Source organism: Convolutriloba macropyga, chromosome 4 (assembly GCF_964194025.1).
Source record: "Convolutriloba macropyga chromosome 4, txConMacr16.3, whole genome shotgun sequence".
Classification (NCBI taxonomy): domain Eukaryota; kingdom Metazoa; phylum Xenacoelomorpha; order Acoela; family Convolutidae; genus Convolutriloba; species Convolutriloba macropyga.
The window spans coordinates 28,300,841-28,321,508 of record NC_134471.1 but is presented as its reverse complement, the minus strand read 5'-3'; the positions used below and the strand labels follow the sequence as shown (position 1 = coordinate 28,321,508).

At 37.0% G+C, this 20,668-nt stretch overlaps 1 protein-coding gene and 1 pseudogene across 2 annotated transcripts in view; one reads left to right on the top strand and one right to left on the bottom strand.

The window, feature by feature from the left end:
* LOC142337579 (uncharacterized) overlaps positions 1 to 17,815 on the top strand; it is a 52,748-nt gene extending 34,933 nt beyond the window's left edge. The window contains exons 3-6 of one of the 2 annotated variants that reach the window (XM_075386914.1): positions 7,665 to 7,921; positions 8,593 to 8,814; positions 14,820 to 15,047; positions 15,789 to 17,815. In XM_075386914.1, the coding sequence (XP_075243029.1) occupies positions 7,665 to 7,921; positions 8,593 to 8,814; positions 14,820 to 15,047; positions 15,789 to 17,683 (2,602 nt within the window). In that variant the 3' untranslated portion in view covers positions 17,684 to 17,815. Of the gene's footprint in view, positions 1 to 7,664; positions 7,922 to 8,592; positions 8,815 to 14,804; positions 15,048 to 15,788 lie in introns of both variants that reach the window. The other variant, XM_075386913.1, reaches the window with a different exon arrangement.
* LOC142337580 (3'-5' exoribonuclease 1 pseudogene) lies at positions 17,716 to 19,446 on the bottom strand (annotated as a pseudogene).
* Between the last annotated feature and the right edge of the window lie 1,222 nt (positions 19,447 to 20,668).

Here is a 20,668-nt window from a genome sequence, read left to right as displayed (position 1 = left end):
GGGTTGTTGGTGCTCTGCAGATGATGTGACTGCAGAAGCTTCATCTTGAAAAGAAGGTCCCACATCTGTGTTCTGAAGTTGTTGTTCTGATTGAGATATGGTCTCCTGCACTGCTGGTTCAGTTTTCACATTGTCCTCGTCTAGTCGCGCAATTTGGTTGTCACTCAATAGAATAGTCCGTGTTGAGTTTTCGGGCTGAATGGAAAATGTGTTCAAGCCCTTCCTGATGATGAAGGTAGCAGGAACTGTTTTTGTCTTTTCATTGGCCTTGAATAGAATTGGTTCGCACAAGTCGAAATCTGCTATTGCTGGTAGTCTCATTCTGCGACCCAATAAGAGTTCAACTGGAGTTTTGCCCCTCGTCTTTGAATTGTTGCGATGTGTCATCAGTGCCCTTTGCAGGAATGCTCCAAATGACACATTAAGGTTGGGACTCCACGCCTGAAGTGCCCGCTTCACTGTCTGAACTGCTCTTTCAGCTAGTCCATTAGCTCTTGGATGATAGACGGATGATTCCATTTTCTTAATTCCCTGTGATTCACACAACTGTTTAAGGTCATCAATTACATATTCAGGAACATTATCAGATACTAAAGTTTTTGGTATTCCGAATCTTGCAGAGATTTGACTAAGATATATTTTAACTGTTTCTGATGTTCTATTTCCCGCGGGGAAAGCTTCCATCCAGCCAGAACCCGCGTCAACAATTACTAAGATATTGCCTTGGTCCTTAACATAACCCCAGTCCATGTGGGGCCTTTCCCAAACGTCGGCTTCTGCCCACGTAGAGACTGTTTTTCCAAGGCTAGGCCTGTTCTTTTGACAATTCTTAAATTTACTAACAAAGTGTTGAACGTCTTGGGTAATACCAGGCCACCATGCTATCATTCTGACTGATGCCTCAGTTGCATTCGTCCCGGGATGTGTCTCATGCGCTTTTTCCAAAACCAGGTGTCGTAGTTTGGGTGGAATGAAAGGAACAACACCTCTGAAGATGATTCCATTATGTAAAGTAAGTGCATCTTTCTGTTGTTTGAATCCTTTTTCCTCTTCTGAACATTGTTTCAATTTGCCGCTTTTGATTCGTTTCATTATGTCCTGAAAGAGTCTCACCAAATCACTCTGGGCGAAGTAGATGTTATTGATTGCGAAGCACACTCGATCGTTGTCCGATTCGTCTTCGTCAAAATCCATTCTGCTCAAAGCATCTGAATGGGGTATCTCCTCTCCTGGAGTGTACTTCAACTCATAGTCAAAACCCATCTTGTGATTCTCGCTGATGCTGTCATCGGGATCTCCTCGTCTGGTGCAAAGAGATATTTGAGTGGTTTTTGGTCAGTCTGTAGGGTAAATCGTCTTCCAAGAAGGAATTGTTTTAGTCTTGTGACCACAAACACAATTGCCAGTGCTTCCCGCTCTATGTTAGAGTAGTTTTGCTCCGCTGGAGTCAATTTACTCGATACATATATGACTGGATGTCCTTCTTGCGAAAGAACCCCGCCAACGGTTTTTTCAGAGGCGTCAGTAGTAACGGCTGCTTCTTTTTGTAGACTATATGGCTGTACTAGTGGGTTAGCACATAATTCATTTTTTATGTCTTCAAAGGCTTTTTGTTGCATTTTGCCCCATGAGAAATCGCTATTTCTCATGTTATTTAAGGGTAGCATTTTTGTTGCAAAATCAGGAATCATTCTTCCGTAAGAATTAGCTAGCCCAACAAACGATTCGAGTTGTTTATTGTTAGTTGGTGCTTTTGCATTTTTTATTTTTTCAACATGTTTGGGATCTGGTGCTATACCCTCCTTTGAAATGGAGTATCCCAAAAAGCTAACGCTATCGACTGGTTTTGAGTTAGATTTTTTCTCAATAACAGTAAATTTTTTCTCACGTAGTCGACTCTTGACTGCAAGCATTCTCTTGTCGAACTGCTCCTTGGTAGTTCCATACACCAATACATCGTCTTGAAAGATCACAACACATTTAATTCCTTTGAGTGTTGATTCAATGCAGTTCTGGGAGATTGAAGAAGAGTTCTTCAATCCCTGAAGTAGTCGGCACATCTTGAACAGTCCCTGAGATGTGTTGATTGTGCATATATTTTTTGCTTCTTCGTCGAGTTGAAGTTGATAGTAGGCATCTGAGAGGTCAATTTTGCCAAAGTATGAGGCCCCATGTAGGTTGTGGAAGATCGTCTCGATGTCTGGTATTGGGTAGTCCTCATCCATGACCTTGCCATTGATGTGCGCTTTCAAGTCCACGCAAAGTCTCAGTTCTCCACTCTTCTTTCTCTGCCACACCAATGGAGATGCATTAGTGACTCCTCCCGGCTGTACCGGTTCAAGGATGCCTTGTCTGACCATTTGTTCCAGCTTCTCTGTGACCTTGTCTTGAAGAGGTAGAAGTATTTCCTGTCTTTGCAGGACATTGGCTGTGTTCCTGGTATCAGCTTCACATGAGCTTGTAATACTTCACAGCAGGTAGGTGCTGGCTGTGATGATGTTCACACCGTGCTTGGGTAGAAAGTCTCTACCAAGTAGTCCAAAATCTTTACCAGACTGCACAACTGCTAGTTGTTTTTGCGTGAGCTTGCTTCCGTTCCACTCAACGTCACAAGTAAGTGATCACAGAAGCGTTAATTGATGACCATCATAAGCTTCGAGATGTCTTTTCTTACCATCCCATTGATGTTTACCAAGCTCAGTCCATATTTTTGATGATATCACTGTGCTACCTACAGCTGTGTCTACTGCATTTTTACTTTGCAGTTATTTGTTGAGATATATTCCCATGTCACAGACATGCTAAAGACTTGTTCTTTTGTATAAAACATTCCCATCCCCGATGCTGGAGATGCTTGCTCTGAGGAAACATTTTCTTCTTCGCAGAAGTTATTCTGTTTATTGTTCTTACCTGAATTTGGTTGGGGTTTGCTTCTACACGTTTCTGAGAAGTGTCCCACCTTTTCACAGGTGTTGCATTTTTTACTTAGCGCTGGACAGTGTCTACTAGAGTGTGGCTTACCTCCACGCCTAGTGCACATGTTGTTGCTTTTATTAGCCGTAATTTTTTCATTTGGTTTTCGAAAGGTCTTTTGGAAGTTGAACTCAACTTCTTCTTCCACATTAAAGGGCTTATTACCTGATGAAGAACTTGCAAAAGCCATTGCTTGACTTCTGAACTGTAAACTCTCGGTCATTTCAGTAACCGACATTGCTGGTTTTGCTTTACTACCGTCTAGTAGTCTAAGTTTTGCTTCAGAGTCCCTCAAACTTGAGATAAACTTTGTTTTTACCAGCTCCTCTTCAAAGTTGGCCGCTGTTTTCAGTTTTTCGAAGTCACAATAGCGTGATTCCTCTCTAAGACGTGCTAGGAAGTCGTCGTCTGACTCCCCTACACCTTGTATTACGGACAGATATTCAGCCCTTTCTGCTGTTACTACTCACTTTTTAGGAGAAATATAATCTTGAATCGCCAATCTGATGTCTTTATACGGAGTGTCTATCAAATTCCTAGGACTCATTAGGCTCCTAAGTTGAATAATTGCATCTTGCCCGCGCATACTAAGGAAGAGATTGGTTACCTGTAAGTCCTGTACAGCACCGTCGTTGTTCACCTTGTCCTCTTTCTTCACTGCGCGACATTTCGCCACAAAAGACATAATCCACGCAGTAGCTGATTCTGCATTCTGTAGATCAAAAATTTGTCTGTCTGTAGCTGGTCTGGAGACCATTGTCGTAGTCGATAACACAAGTTGAATTTTAAATTAAAATTTGAAATGAAAATATACAAAATTAGCTTGTGTTTATAGTAGTTATCTATGCGAAAATATACAGAGAAAATTTAGATTAGCTAAAATTTATTACATGATAGTCATGTGAATAGATCTTAACTCCGAATCCCGGAGGTGATTTTCTATTTTCATCAACATTTCATGAGAATCATATATGGCTTGGGTACAATCGAGTTCATTAGTTGGAGGTCGGTGGATGTTAGAATCAGGTTTCTATTTTTGGGAGAATTTACTCCTGACATATGATTGATAGTTCAATAAGATAATGATAGCGACAAAACAAAAATAGAATTGGGTTTAGTTTTGTGGCTATTACTTATCGACACTGCAATAAAGTTCGTCAGGTAAGTTCTTATTTTATTCTTCGAAACTTTAATAAAGAAAACTTCTAAGTTTCTTGATGTTTCTTTGAAACCATCACAATTTCATCTCATTCAGAAAATTGCAATTTATTATAACAACCAGATCTGATTAAAAACAACTACATGATCACTTTTGTCACTGGCATTGGTAGTAAATCTTCAAGATGCATTAAAAAGAGAGAATGAAGGCATTTAATTTTTACTTACAAGTAAATAAGACAACTCGTAAAGCGCTGTGCGTGACATTGTTATTTTCCAACAGATTGATAGTTTTGTGAATATGGGTTGAGTTAGCAAATTATTACAAGAAAACCTTAATGAGGTTAGCACCAATTTCTGAATGTTTTTCGCATGACCTGGAGGTTCGATAATAAACTTTTTCCGATGACTGTTAAACGGCCATCATTGAACTCGACAGAACGCATTCCATCAATAAGAGGCAAGAAAATAGAACAAAAAAGAGTTAAAAAATCAATATCTGATGTCAAAAATTTAAAATATTCATTTTGTTTTCAGAGTTTGCAGTTGTATAGACCCGAGCATCTAAAAACGCTCATCTCCCCGAGCCTCTAAGTCATGCCAAGAACAGTTAAGGACTGGTACTAACCTTATCAAGGCTTTCGTTTTCTTGTAACAATTTGTTACTTCAACCCATATCCAACAAAACTATTAGTATGTTAGAAGTCAATATGTCAAGCACAGGCAGGGCTGCACGAGTCGTGTTATTTACTTGTAATAAAAAGTCCCATTGTATTCGCTGCCGGCAAATCAAGTAATGGTTAAGTGACTCTGCTTGAAGTCACTGAGAACTTCTGGCGTTTATCGAGAACCACGAAATGAATCGAGATATTAAGTCAGAATTCCGAAGTGAATTCTGCAGAGTCACTTAACCATGCTTAAAACACGAAACGCGCACCTTTTAAAATGACGAAAGTCAACGAAATTCAACTTCTGGCTAATTAGCAACTTCTGGCATTTTGACTTCTGGCACTGCAGACTTTCGACATTTTAAAATGTGCACGTGAGTGTTTTAAAGCATATTCTTACTATGAACTTGATGCATATGATAACTAGAAAACCTCAGCTAGAATGCTGATTGGGGAATCTAGTAATTTGAGGACCAAATTATGGAGCTCTATAGATTTAAAGCAAAATCTCGAAAGCAGTTAGATCTGTAAAACTCTTGGCGAAGTAGAAACAACCAACAAAAAAGATTCATCCGTAAATAAGGAAAGAATATATTAAATGCAATTATATATTTGTTCATTCTAAAACTTTAATTCTATTCTAACTGCAGGAAAAGCGTCATAGGGTGATTTTGAGAAAAACATTGTTGGTATTTTTAAAACCAAATTGCCAAAATACTTGTTTTTTCAATATTTCTGAAGACTCCTTTTGAACTCAAGAAAACATTAGCAACAGATTAAAAGAGACCTATGAGTGCTACGAGTATAGGGCTCAAGGAACAAAAAAGAAAAAATCTGAAGATCTTTTAAATATATGGTCTATTTTCTTCGCCAGTTTTTGCCAGTTTCTCAAACTAAAATTCAAAACACCTTTCATGCGTCTGTTCAATATACAAGAAGAAAAACACTTAACTAGTTTGAATTGCTATTAATTACAGAATTAAAGGATGATAACAGATCGCCATAATTCACAGATCGTCAGTTTCGTTTTCTCGTGAATAAAAACAACAACAAAAATTGAAAAGGTAAAATTTAGAAAAAAAGATGTCTATAGATGAGATTTTACTCAAAGGAGACGTCAAACAGCTACCCGGACCTAACGCCAAGTCAATTTCAGTACTGGACAAGTCTAAATCCAAGTCTTATTTCATTACTGATTCAGAACTATGATCATGTAACTTTTTACACTTGGCAGTCTAAATCCAAGTCTGGGCTGAGACTTGGCAAGTCTAATCCAAGTCTGATTTAAGACTTGGCAAGTCTAAATCCAAGTCTGATTTAAGATTGGAATGTCTAATCCAAATCTGATTTAAGACTTGGCAATTCTAAATTCAAATCTGATTTAAGACTTGGCAAGTCTAAATCCAAGTCTGATTTAAGACTTGGCAACTCTAAATCCAAGTCTGATTTAAGATTGGAAAGTCTAATCCAAGTCTGATTTAAGACTTGACAATTCTAAGTTCAAATCTGATTTAAGACTTGACAATTCCAAATCCAAGTCTCGGCTAGCCGAAAAAAACTTTAAAAATAGCCGAAGAAACGTCAAGAATAGCCGAAAAAAACGTCTAAAATAGCCGGGAAACGTCAAAAATAGCCAAAAAACGTCAAAAATAGCCAAAAAAACGTCAAAAATAGTCGAACAAAACGTCGGGGAAACGTCAAAAAAAGCCGGAAAAAAAAACGTCAAAAATAGCCGAAAAAACGTCTAAAATATCCGGTGAAACGTCAAAAAAATCCGAAAAACGAGCTTATACTGCAGCACAACAAAGTGCATTTGGCCAGTACTTTCGCTGTTATGGCTCGAATTCGGCTCGAAATGGTTGAAAAACGGCTGAAAACGGCTCAGAAACACCTGAAACGGACCAATTTGGTCCCATTTGACCTTCCGGGTCCCCAGGCATCAGTTGGCACCAGTTGGCTTCAGTTTTCAGGGGCCCCGATAAAGTGCATAAAAAGTAATGCAAAAATCGTGGCACGTTGCGAAATTTTCTTGAATTCGAAAATTTCACTCGAAATTTTTTGAAAAGTTGGTTTTGACTTGGGAATCAACTTCCAAGTGTTATCCAAGTCTTGATTAAGACTTGCCAGACTTGTAAGACTTGTATTTAGACTTGCCCAGTACTGGGAAACGAATAAGACTTGGAATTAGGCTTGAACAGTACGGATATAGACTTCGGTCCGGATGGAGTTCGGTCCGGATAGAGATAAATCACAGGAAGTTACAAAATTTTTCAACTTCTACGGCTGTTGTACCAATTTGAAATCTCTTTTCAAAGCCTTCAAAATACTCAAAAACACTTTGTGATGCTTCCTACTTGCAGCAACGTTGCTTATTAATCCAAGAAGAAAAATAACTTCCTCTAAGTTTAAATGATCTAGTTTTGTTTAGAATTTCAGCTTTCAAGAAAGCAAATGATGCTATTGGTGTTTGTTATAAACAATGGAGTTACATAGAAATGCCAACCAATGAAATCAAATTTAAAAAAAAAGTTAAAAGTTAGATTTTCATTAAGGTTTGTTAACAAATACAATTATATCAATAAACAAAGCCACTAGAATGATCATGAAACGGAACAAAGTCCCACAATCTACTTAATAAATTTTATTGTCATCACAAAATTTTTATTGTCATAACTTTTATTTCTCTCTTTTATTTGCTCTTTTTTTGATTTAGATGTAACTCTAAGAAGTGCAATTTATCTATATTAGCATTTTTTCAGAAAAAAATACCTTCCACAAACATTACAAATAATATAGCAGTGGCATACAATTCGCACCGAACAAAAATATTTATCGCTGCTCTACACCAGGGTGTGATATCTTTAGATTCGAGGGTGAACTCGAATCAGTCAAGTGGCTTCACGAAGGTAAACCAATTCGTAACGGAGTCGACTTCCGACAGTTTTCGCCTTTGGAGGGCCTGGTTTGTCTCACAATTAACGACGTCATGTACCCTGAGGACGGAGGAAACTACACTTGTGTTCTGACGGCCAAGAAGGGTGTACCCAGTGACGATCTGTCGGATGAAGGGAGTGAAAATAGCATTACTGTCAGTTGCGACACCTTTTTGGATGTCAGGAAAGGTTAGTGCATAAAAGGTATCAAAAAATTACAAGAATTTTTTGCTCGGCTATTTCTGACGTTTCACTAAAAAGTAGGAAAAAGATGTAAGCAAAAATTTTGAACTCAAATTTCTGAGAAATACTTTAAAATCCACTCAACATTATAAGGTTGTCAAATTTCCCTTACAGTTTTCTTTGTATACAAATGAATTGTTTGTAAAGCGTATTAATTCTTTCAATCTTCTGCATCTTTTCTACAGTCATCTTCTTTCAGTGCTACCGATGTCAAAGTTTTAATAAAAATAACGGAGAAAAATTAGTGAGCATGTAAAACAGCGTATTTTTTTAAAATTTAACCTCTTTAGAGGTAACTGGGCTTGAACAAAAATGGTAGGAAAACTGGACAAGGTGGATTTTACGTAAATCGTGAATTGTTTTCATTGTTTTAGTGGGTACTACCGCCAAAATAATTCTAGAGAATTACTGGTCCACCTTACTTTTTAAGTTAGCACGGAATCAATGCTTGTAGGCTATTTGAATTGTAATGAAAACCACAATTAGACAAAATATAGCCTTGCTATCGGGTCGTTGCCAATAAAAATATTTCAATTAATTAGTACTCAGAAGTGATTATATGCAGTGGGAAGCTTACGTGCGTACACACATTACCGAGCCTCGTTGTTCATTTTAAGGTCTAAAGGGTGCAGCGTACAGGCGACTTGACAAGCGAACTTCGTGCCTTGGTGGAGGTGGAAGTGTAAGCGTAGGCGGGTCTGTTAGTGGGAGGAGTGAGAGCCTGCTGAGTGTGCTACAGGGCAACATCAGTCCCACCCCACCTGTGTTGTTGTCCACACCTGCCAACATTGTAGACGCACTTGATGGGGACAATCTGTCACTCAGATGTAGAGTGCATGGTGAGTTGACTTCCCAGATCGAGTTGTGAGTGATAAAAATTTCAAATTTCACCGCAATTCTTAAGTTTTTTGAGGTGAGCCAAACTAAGCCAAATCAAGGTTCCATTAAAGAATTAAAGACGAATGCTTTCTCGAATTAATTCGGCAATTTTAAAATGAATTACCTCAATAATTCAAAGGCAATATTTTGAGAAAAAGGCCAATAAAATGGCGTACCAAACGCTTATCCTTTTTCGCACCGTACGGACAGCACGTCCAATTAATGAGACAAAGCACGAAACAAAGCGAAACAAAGCAGTTGCTCTTTCTTGCTCTTTTTATGCCATTCAAAATCTTTGAAATTCACGTTGCTTTATTATCAAAATGGCCATCCAAGAGAACTTTACTACAGGAAATATTTCCGAACTGAAACAAATTATTGAAAAACTTACAAATACTGTAACAAAGCAAAACCTAGTCATACAAAATCTTACGGATCGTCTCGAAAAACTTGAGAATAACCAAATTACTTCAGAAAACAACATTTATCAGTTAGAAAAACGATTAACAGCAGTAGAAAGATATCAAAACAGACCGTTTCTTATTTTTACTAACATCGACATCCCAGCTGATGGTAATGTACTCGCACCAATTTTACAAATAGAAAACAACATCTTACAGGTTAGTTTGAATCCCGACGAAATCTCGATTGCCCACCCACTAAAAAATGGAAACATTGCGCCTATTATTGTTCAATTTTTGTATTTGCAACAAAGGGACATAATTCTGAAACGTGCTTCATGGTTAAGAGGTCTGAGAAATTCGATGGGGAATCCTATTTTCATTCATGAACGACTGGCGAAAAAGGATGTTATCATTGTAAAAAAGCTCGAGAACTGGACATTCACTATAAGATTAAGAAATCACACTTATGGGCTTTTGATGGTGAAAGATATCAACCAGTTGATGACATCAGCGAGCTACCAGATTATCAAAGGAGACAACAAAAGAGTTTGCAAACTGTACAAAATGGTACTCCATTCATGAATAACAAAAGAACCTATGCTTTTTCGCCTGATATGGACGCAACAAACAATGGAAATGATATACCAATGAACAAAAAACAAAATATGTACGGTGTTTCATTTCAGCAAAACAAAAGTTATGCATCAAAAAACTAACATTCACAGTCTTGCTTGTAAATATCCGGTCTCTAAACAAACACCTTGAGGAACTTCAGGTTTTTTTGCAAACATTTGAGTCCCTACCAACTGTGATTTGCCTTGTTGAAACTTGGATACAAGAGGGTTCTCATGAAGAACACTTCAATATATCAGGTTATCAGAAAATAATTGCTAAAAACAGGGTGGGAATTGGTGGAGGAAAAGCCATGTTTTGCAGGGAGGATATTCTTCTGTTAGATAGCTTTCCAACGAACTATGATGAGAGCCTAGGTATAAAAATTAGAACAAATAACGAAAACTATACTTTGATTACATACTATGTTCCCCCTGGGTTCAATAAAAATCAGTTCTTGACTGAATTTGACAGCTATCTTGAGACTATGGTGGATGCGAACCAAAATCTTATTATATGTGGAGACTTCAATATAGATCAGCTATCTCTGACTCCAATAAAAAAGCGATTTGAAGATGTTATCTCTAGTAACGGTATAAACCTAATGGATTCGGGTATAACTAGAGAAACGTCGACGACAAAATCATCCCTCGATTTATTTCTGACAAATATCAACAAAAATCAATGCATAGTAAATTCTATCAGTTACGACGTCACAGATCATTATCCAGTATTTTTCAGTCTAACAAAAAGTATGATTAAACCCAAGATAAAAGCATCTAAACGTCGCAGTATGTCTGCCTTAAACAACAAAATACTGTTTGAAAAATACAAAAAGGAACTGGAAAACAATTTAATCATATTTCAGAACAACAATACGGATCAATCTTTTAACGCATTTTGTAACTGTTTACATTTTGTAGTCGACAAACACCAGCCTTTGGTTGAAATAAAACAAAAGAAAAATAGGAAGCAATGGGTCACAAATCGAATAAAAAATCTTTTTGCGAAGAGAAACAATGCAAGAACAAAATGGTTGAGAACACAAAACAACATCGATAAAAATAGATATCTTCAACTGAAAAGCAAGAGCACTCAAATCATGAACGACACAAAAAAACTTTTCATACAAAACAAAATTCAAAATTGTGGTAAGGACTCAAGGAAAATGTACAAAATCATAAACAAATTGATAGGCAGGAACAGAAGAAGTGATGTGAGTTATAACCTTGTTTTCAATAATATTGGAACTGATGACCCCACTAGCAGAGCTGATTATTTCAATGAACATTTTGTAAATGTTGCAGATGAAATAGTAAGCAAATTACCTCAAATAAGCTTTCCTTCATCTAATTATGCTGAAGAACAATCTATGATGCTACATGAAACAAATTTATCAGAAGTGCTTTCACAAATAGCCAGCCTACAAAACTCTTTTGCGCATGGTGTGGATCTGATCACTAACACCTTCATTAAGAGATCTGATAGAACTTTAGCCCCATTTTTAGTTAATTATATCAACAAATCTTTTTTGAGCGGAGTTTTCCCAAATAGCCTAAAACGAGCAACTATCCAACCGCATTTCAAAACGGGATCAAAAACTGATGCCAATAACTATCGACCAATTTCGATTTTGCCGTCTTTTGGAAAAGTATTTGAAAATATTATGAATATAAAAATTCTCAACTACATAGAGAAATTCAAAATTCTTGGTGAAAATCAGTTTGGTTTCCGTAATCGGAGATCAACAGTTGATGCACTCGTAAATGTAGTGGAAAACATAAGGTTGGAAAAAGAAAAAGGGAACAATAGCACCACGGTCTTTCTAGATCTGAAAAAGGCATTCGACACTGTTAATCACTCGCTGCTGTTGAAAAAATTAGAAAACTTTGGAATTAGGGGTCAGATTTTAAGCTGGTTTTCTTCATATCTCAAATCAAGAACACAGTTTGTTATATGGAAAAATAGAAAATCGAAAGAACTAATAGTAAAAAATGGAGTTCCTCAAGGTTCTGTTCTGGGTCCTGTATTATTTATACTGTACTTTAATGACTTTGTGGACGCTTGTAAATTAACCACTCCGTATTTTTTTGCCGATGATACCAGCCTCCTTTTCAAAAGCAGACCAACCTATGAAGAATTAATTACTGAAATTCATTCAGTTTCACATTGGCTACATCAAAATAAATTGGATTTAAACGAGTCAAAAGCTTTTGTAATGAATTTTTTTGAAACTAAAGCAAACACAAACATTCAAAACTGCCCAGTTCAGAAGTGCAATACCTACAAATATCTAGGAGTAATTTTAGACGCGAATTTAACTTTCGAAAAACATGTGGAATCCATTTGTTTAAAATTAAAGAAGTGGATCGGAATAATTGCAAGGCTAAGAAGAACTTGCAGTCGCAACACCGTTTTGATGTTCTACAAAACTACAGTGGAACCAATTTTTGAGTATGGACTTCTTATTTATGGTGGAACAACGTTGAATAAACTTCAAAAAATTGAACGGTTACAAAAGAAAATTTTGAGAATTGTCTTTAGAAAGAAACCAAGTGACTCCATCTTTGATACTTTATTCGAGTTCAAAATTTTGACAATTTTAGAATTGTACATAAAACATCTGCTTTCATTCAGCCTTAAATCATACTTTGGGTTACATTCAAACAAAATGATGAATGAGATTTTGACCCCAAATCAAAATTTTTCGTACAATACTCGCTCGAAAACCACTCGCATTATACAAACAAAAACGTCAAAAAGAATTTCAACTCGGACATCTCTGGGTTATCACGGTAGAATTTTGATAAGTTTTCTACTGAAACAAAAAATACTACCTCAGCTTGAACAAGAGACCATGTCCTGTATAAAAGTTAAAAAACTAGTCAATGCACTTCAATATAGCTTGATCATTCAAAACGATACGTTAAAAAAACTTGTTTTTAAATAAAATCTGGGCGCTTAATTAAGATACGTTAGTATTTGCAAGCGTCCACTCCTGATGAAATTTTGGATTTATGGATTTTTCATAGTGGATTCTGCTGTGTCCACAACTTCTGCGTGCTTTATAAATTAACAGGAGAAATTCAAATTCAATTAATTCGGCATTTTTAAAATGAATTACCTCAATAATTCAAAGGCAATATTTTGAGAAAAAGGCCAATAAAATGGCGTACCAAACGCTTATCCTTTTTCGCACCGTACGGACAGCACGTCCAATTAATGCGGCGATAACCTAATTTTGTAAGCCATCTTTAAATCTGTACATGAAAAAAAAACTGAATTTGAACCATCAGGTTGAAAAGAATTTTACATTAAAGAAGATCATAATATTGATATTGATTGACACGAAATTATTATCAAAATAATTTCATTTAAGCTTAAAAATTTACTCTCATCCTACCTCGAAATAAGATTTTTGCGTTTCCCTGTTCTTATCTTCCTTCAAATTCGAACTGGTCTCCTCTCTTGCATTGAAAAAATTGTTCTTTTTAAAAATTAAATCAAAATTCATCTTACAAAATAACGTTTTCTTCTCTACGATGCGTACACAAAAAATTAGACGTGATTGATGAAAAAACCTGCTTCGCGATTATATTCGACCTTTTCGAAAAAATTGCGGCAACAATTAAAATTGAATTTATTTATAAAAATTAAAAAAATGAAAAATAGTAACTTTGCATAGTTGTTTGTCATAATACTGATTACATTCTATGCGAAATATTCAAAATTCAAGTTAAAACTAATTAAACAGAAACAACCAATGCCTAACAAAAAATGCACATAATTATCAGTGAAATGCGTTTTTCAGTCCTTTCATTTCAAAAAATTTCAAAGGTTTCTCTTTTTTAAGAAACGAAATGAATTTACGATGACCCATTTGAGCTTGTACTCAGAATTTCAAATTTTCACTCAGAATTTCAAATTTTCAAACCTGAAGCAAAAAGACCTTGACTCGAATTCCCTGGCTTTTTAAAAACTTCTATCACTTTTCGGATGTCAAAAAAGTTTTTGGGAATCGAACTGAAAATTATTATGAAAGCAATAATCTATCTGCATATTTTTTTTCTTACCAATTATCACAAAGTCAGAAAATCTTCTCATTAACATTTTCTCCTCCATTTCAAAAATGGACTGTTATTCCATCTCCTCTTCAGGCAATTACGCTGAGACTTTGCCTGAAATCATGATCCCTTGAAAACTTATGTAATTCGCATTCATTCAGAGGTACCTTTTACAAAATTACTTAGTTATTTATTTGACCATAATTTGCAATTTTCCCTCTGATTAAAATTAGCTCTTTACAAAAATTTACAATTCAATTCCTTGACTGACATCAGGTTCATCGTTATAGCAGGATACACAAAACTAATCATCTTTTCATAATGCTAGACAGTGAACTGATAGACAGATCACGCATATCGTGTCAATTTTATAAATAATCGAATATTTGCAAAACTTACTTTGCAACTTGAATTTTGTTTGTTTTGAAGTTTAAAATAGATATACACCTCTAAACTTTTCCAGCTTTTAGAAATTATAATAAGACGAATAGCAGCATTCTTGAATACCGACCAAAAATCGCAATTGTTTTTATTTTACCATACGTGTTTTCAATAATGTACCGTGGACTAAGAGTCCAGATTAAGTTTCAGAAGAGTCGGAAATAAATCAGGAAAGACAAAAAGTTGACATCTATAATCGATAAAGTGAGATCTTACCATGTGACCTTATTTGCCTTCACTTCTAGATCAAAACAGCCAAATTTGTCGCAAAAAAGTTTGAATTACCAGCGCAAGTTCTTTCATCAACGAAAAACAATACTCGTTTTCATCTTAAAATGAGCTTTTCAAATTTTCTCACCATTTTTAAACCTCCAAATGTTTATCATCAATTCTAAATTCTCATTACGGTATGCGGTATCAAAACTGTAGTTATGATGTTTCCAGGCAGTGAGCCGATGACAATAGAGTGGCTTCACCCCAAAGGTCATCAGATTGTAGGAGGTCAAGGTCAAGAGGATTTCACAATAGAGATCCGACCCACTCCAACAGGCGATTCCTTTAGATCCAGTCTCACCATTAGTGACGTCATAGCAGAGGATAGTGGTTTGTGGACATTCAGAGTCACCAACAAATACGGCACGGCTAAGACTGTAATGAAGGTTAATGTGCAAGGTATGCAACATACTACAGAGCTTTTTTACACACATTTTAAATTTCAGTAAACGCTACAACTACTAATAGAAGTTTTCACCGGAAAAGCTGATTCCTTCCAGCGATATTATACGCTACAGTAAATGTTACATTAGTAGTTACATTGTATGTTGTAACTCCATTATTTTAAAACAATTTAACATAACCGGCTAGCATCGGGCGAATTGCTCTCAAACGACCGGCTGGCTTCGTCATTAAGCTAGCCACGATTTACTGAGGCTAAGTTTAGCTTAATTGAAGGGGCGTCAGTGAGCGCAGCGGGGGGGGGGGGGTGCACGGGGGCTCATGGGGTGGCAACAGTGGGGGGAGTCAATCTCTAAGAACCGCCCTTCGCACCATAAGTATAAGTCTCCAAAACAGATTCTGTGAATCGCATACTTGAAGACTAGTGGGTTGAAAGGCTCTAAGAGCACTTAATGCCCGCTGGGCGCCACCTCTGTATTCGGTTTTTGAGGACGAAAAGCCATATGCGTCAGACAAAAAATTGGTCAAGCGAAAAATCGCATAAAAAAGACTAACATAATTGCTACAAACTTCGTTTGAGAGCAATTAAAAATTGAAGGTAAACATCCAATCCAATACACTTATCACGACGATAGAAGTGATTTTGAAATTGCTCAATTATGATATTTTTTAAATTAGGTTTATATTTCTACTCTTGCAAATTTCCATGGCAGGTATTGATAATGCGTATTAATTTAGGCAATTCCGGCCAGAAAACCGAGCCACAATTACCTCAATCGTCATTGCCAGCAATTCTATCACCCCAACATCTGGAAACGTTCAATCTTTCGCGTGATCCACACACATCTTATGCTGCTCCCTTAGACAACCCTCAAGCCTTACAGAATAACAGCAGAAAAGACAATCGCTTTGACAGCTTGCTACCATTTGCAACAGTCAGAATTAGCAGAAGCAGCGAATCTCCGTTATTCAGAAATGACCTTAGTTTCACAATGACTAAAGAGTTTCATACTGATTACGCAACAGAACCACGCAAACCGAAACGAGAGCTTCAGAAGTCCCAATCTTTGAATGCCTATGATCTATCCCCGACGCGACCTAGTTTGAAACAACCGAAATCACCGATCAGAACCGATTTTCACGGTCTACCTTTCGGTAAAGTTTCAATAGAGAAAAAGACGCAACTAAACGAAGCAACTAAATTTGCGATTGAGATAGGAAGTTCGTCGAATTCTGATCAGAGCCTGAACAAAGAAAAGGCGAAGGAAGCAACAGAGAATGTGAATGGTTACGCTGATATACAGAGTCCTACATACTCAAGGACATCAAGCGTCTCAATGAAAACATCCAGTTCATCTAGTAATAGTTTCGGTCAAGTAAAGTCATCACTTAGTAGCAAATCAGAAAAATATAAACGGTCAAAACCACTTAATTCGCTCACCCACTCACGTTCGACGAATAACAGCCGAAAAGACGAAATTATTAATTTTCTTCAAAGTCTGCCTGAATCTGCGTTCACTTGTGGAAGTTTGGGCAAAATTGACATTTCTATGATAAAAGATGAGTTAAAAAACAACTCATTGACCGAATGTTCCGTTATACCGAAAGTAGATTCGGACAACTCTACGTCTCACGTCAAAAACAGCAATTCAATTCCATTGGAAATAGAGAGCACAATTCTTGATCCCGAAGCAAGTGCTTCAAATCAACCTCAAACCGATTATTCTTCTGCTGTTCCTCCGATTACAAACTTCGACAAACCCACAAACAAAACCGTTGCCGAGGAGGACATCTTAAACTCCATTGTTTTATCAACAGAAATGACCTCAAAAAACGTCACAGTAGAGTTAAGTTTGGGTGAGAGCCAAATAGAGCCAACCATTTCAGAGGCAAAAGATTCCGACGCAGCGAAGAATCTTCAATCAGACTTAGAAAAACGTGCCGTTTGTTCGAACCCAGCACCGACTGAGCCCGTAACAACTAATGAAGTCAACCTAACTTCGAACTCAGAAAAAACAGCATTAGACATGACCCAGGAACCCGATTCTAATGCAGTGAACGATTCTTTACACCAAAAACCGAGTACCTCTACAACCGATATCACAGAAGCCTATAACGATAACGGATCACTAGATACTACGGAGCAGCAATCCAAGACACAACCCGTCAACGAAAGCACGCCAGTTCCAACTGAAAATAAAACATCTCCTAAAGTTGTTCAGAAGAGAGCCAAATCAGCAGGTAAAATTCCCATATTTTCAGCAATTGGACGTACGAAGAGCGAGAATCCGAAAAATATCAACGCCCAAAATTCGACTACGGCAAGCAACAAAGCTACAGAACCACAACCTACCCTTTTGCAAAAACCATCACCAAAGCTAAAACCAAAAATAGCTAAAATTGGGGTGAACAACAGTGAGAAATTGTCACAAAAAGACTTGAGTTCCCAAAATGTAAAAGCATCGGTTCCAACCACTGGAGTACCCAATTCTACGCTACAGCAATGGCGAAACAATTCAAATGTTGACGTTTCATCATCAAATCAATCAGCTAACACTTCTACACCTCAACTCACTCGTCGAAGAGCACCTGGATCGAAACTCGTGAACAAACCCCAAATATCAAATGCTTAACCATTACTAATGGTCTCAATTGAAAATGTTCATTAGCCACAAAACTTTAACGTAAAAACTTCTACACATACAATCGCTTTTACAAATTCTGGACACATTGCTAATTTCCACAATCAATTATTCAAACAAGTACATTCTTGTCATTCAAGGGAACTAGCTCCAAATAGAACAAACTGCTCATAGTACATGGATAGTTAAGGGGAGGAAAAAATTCAGAAATGCATATTATCATTCAATTACTTAAAAGTAATACAAATACACAGAAGTTGAAAGATATCTTAACGTCCCACAAAATTTGTCGAGTCTGTTTTCCGCCAATGTCCTGCCCGTTTTTTTTTTTCATTTTTTTTAGTTTTCATCGATGCAATTATTACGAAACAGTAATAATTCTTAAGTTTTATGGGACATTGGAGCTCTTTGAAATAAATACACCAGAATAAGGCACTTAAAATATAGGCTGGTAAAGCAATGTCATAAGGACTCACTAACACTGGCTACAGAAGCCAAGTCACAAACTATCAGAAATTGTAAATTCATGAGATAAAAACGAAGCAATAGAGAATCGAGTCTCGAAAGTTCACTATCAAACAGTTCATTACAAGTCTCAATTATCAAGCGAAGTGGAACACTGAAGTGGCTTTTTTTCTGGACTATTTCCGATTGAGCACTCTTGAAGTTTTGCCGTTAGGTCTTGCTCAACGTTTGCAGAGCCCTGTTCTTGTACTGCGTTTTCTTCAGCTTTCATCTGCAGATTAATTGCGTTTTGCATTTTCTTTTGTGGTGTTCGCCATTTGACGCATTTAATGGCCGGTTTTGCGTGGTCAGCAGAAGAGACAACTTCTGATTTTTGCTTTGGCTCCAAGAGCCAACTGTAGCCGTACTTGTCAAGAAACTCGTTAAATTCTGGTTGACAATAATCCTCCAAAAGCGTCTCCGCAATCTTCGCACAGTTCTTAGCATCATCCATGCCGCTGTGAGGCCGACCTTCAAATTTCATACCAAGAGCTTCTAGCATAGCAGCAATGTCGGGTAGTTTAGGGTAATATTTTAGTTTGTAATAATTGGTAAACGTCTTACGAATATTGATCCATCTGGATGCCCAGTAAGGAACACATATGTGGTCAATCATGCATTGTTGAACCAGGAACCTTGCAATGTCCCAAGGACCATCGGTAACAACTGCAAAATGAACTCCAGGTTCAAACAGACCTTGCTTTTCCATCCACTCATGCGCTTTCTCAAAAACGGTAACAAAATTGTCAGCCTGATCAACTTGACTCTGCGTAATTCCAGTTAACTGCATACAGAAGTCACTTAATACTGGATTGATTTTAGGACGTACGTATTGGTGGAAAATATTAAGAGGCTTTCTATCGGCGCAATCGAACAAAACAATTGGGAACTCAATTATTTCGTGGAGGAATCCCGCAGGATTCACCTCCATACAGGTCGCTTCAAAGTCGATAAAAAGCAGATAATCCAGAGGTCGCCTTCCCGGTGATCGTTTGTTGACACCGGCAATTTCTTGCTTTTTATCTCGGACGTAACTTTTCAGTCGTTTCTGTCTAACGCCGAAACATCCAGTACATGTCAGGTTGAAGGCCTTTAGGGCATCATCGAGCTGCTCAGAGTCCAGCCTGTTGATTTCTCCGTTTAGAATGGCCAGTTCGTGATATATTGGGTCGCTAAAATCGCTTTTAGGTTTGTCTTCAATAAACTCAGCTAAAACCATTTCTGAAAAGCCGTAAGGTACATAAGCTAAACAAATAAATATCACTAAACACCCCAGATTACACCAATGATGGGCGAATTAGTCTGAAACAATTCACTAGGGGGTTGATTTTGATGGGGTGGTTGGGGCGGGGTCTAAAAGACCTTATAAAATAGTCCCCACACTGTGATTTTATACCTCAGCATTATCGTTGAACCGCACACTTACGATTAGTATGGCCCTCAGAACTGTTAACTTTAAACGTTGTTTTTACAAGAAAAATCACATTGGTCTGAATGAAATAGCCGTGCAAAAAAAAAATTGCAAAGCAAGTCAATGTGATTTTTAAAAAAATGTTATGCACAGCGAGATAATAAGTACACACAATGGTATCTAAATTTTAAAAATTTGCATCACCTATTGCTATTTTTATTCAAAAGTTCCAAATTTATTTCGGCCAGTTTTGGCCAATCGAGCCAAATTTGCCCAATCGATACGTGTTAGTAGTAATAATAAAATGCTCAGTTCCTGTTTAGGGATATACGCATAAAAACTAAAACAATCACAAATTTACAAAAAAAATAAATGCAAAGAAAAACCGCTTACGACCAGCAAAAATGGCAAGAACATTTTACACAAGAAGAGCACGAGTTTTCAACGTCAAACGATTCAAGTCTTCTAAAAATATTTATCCGAAATTGGAATGTTTCAAGCTTTATTCGGGACACTAGGAGGGGTTCCTGTGGAGATCAATATTGCAAAATTAATAAAACGAGTGAACATAAATTTGCGTATCACTTCAAATATTTTCATTTCAAAAAAGTAATTCTTTCCCCGCTTTTGCAATACACTGATTGATGTGTTTGTTCCATATCAGATTTTTACGAAAAAATATTCCCAAGTCCACGATGGAGTCTACGTGTGGGAGGAGTGACCAATCGAGATAGCATCTATAGGTGTGAAAACCTAATCCATAAACTGTGTAAACCTGCTACTGAGCAGATTCTCAAAATCTCTGAGTGCCACTTGATTGAGACTCGGTGAACATTTTGAGGTCGTCACAATACAAATAAGATTTACAGAGCTCGATTGAGTCTCTTATATAATTAATGAACAAGATAAAAAAAACATTAAATTTGTTTGAGACAGCATTATGAACTTGAATTTTCTGCGATCTCAATAAAATGTTACCGTGTCCGCGGTTTTTTGGACGTCACAATATGCCGCTAAACGATCTGAACGCTAATCTCTGCTGCCATAAATCCCTTCAAATT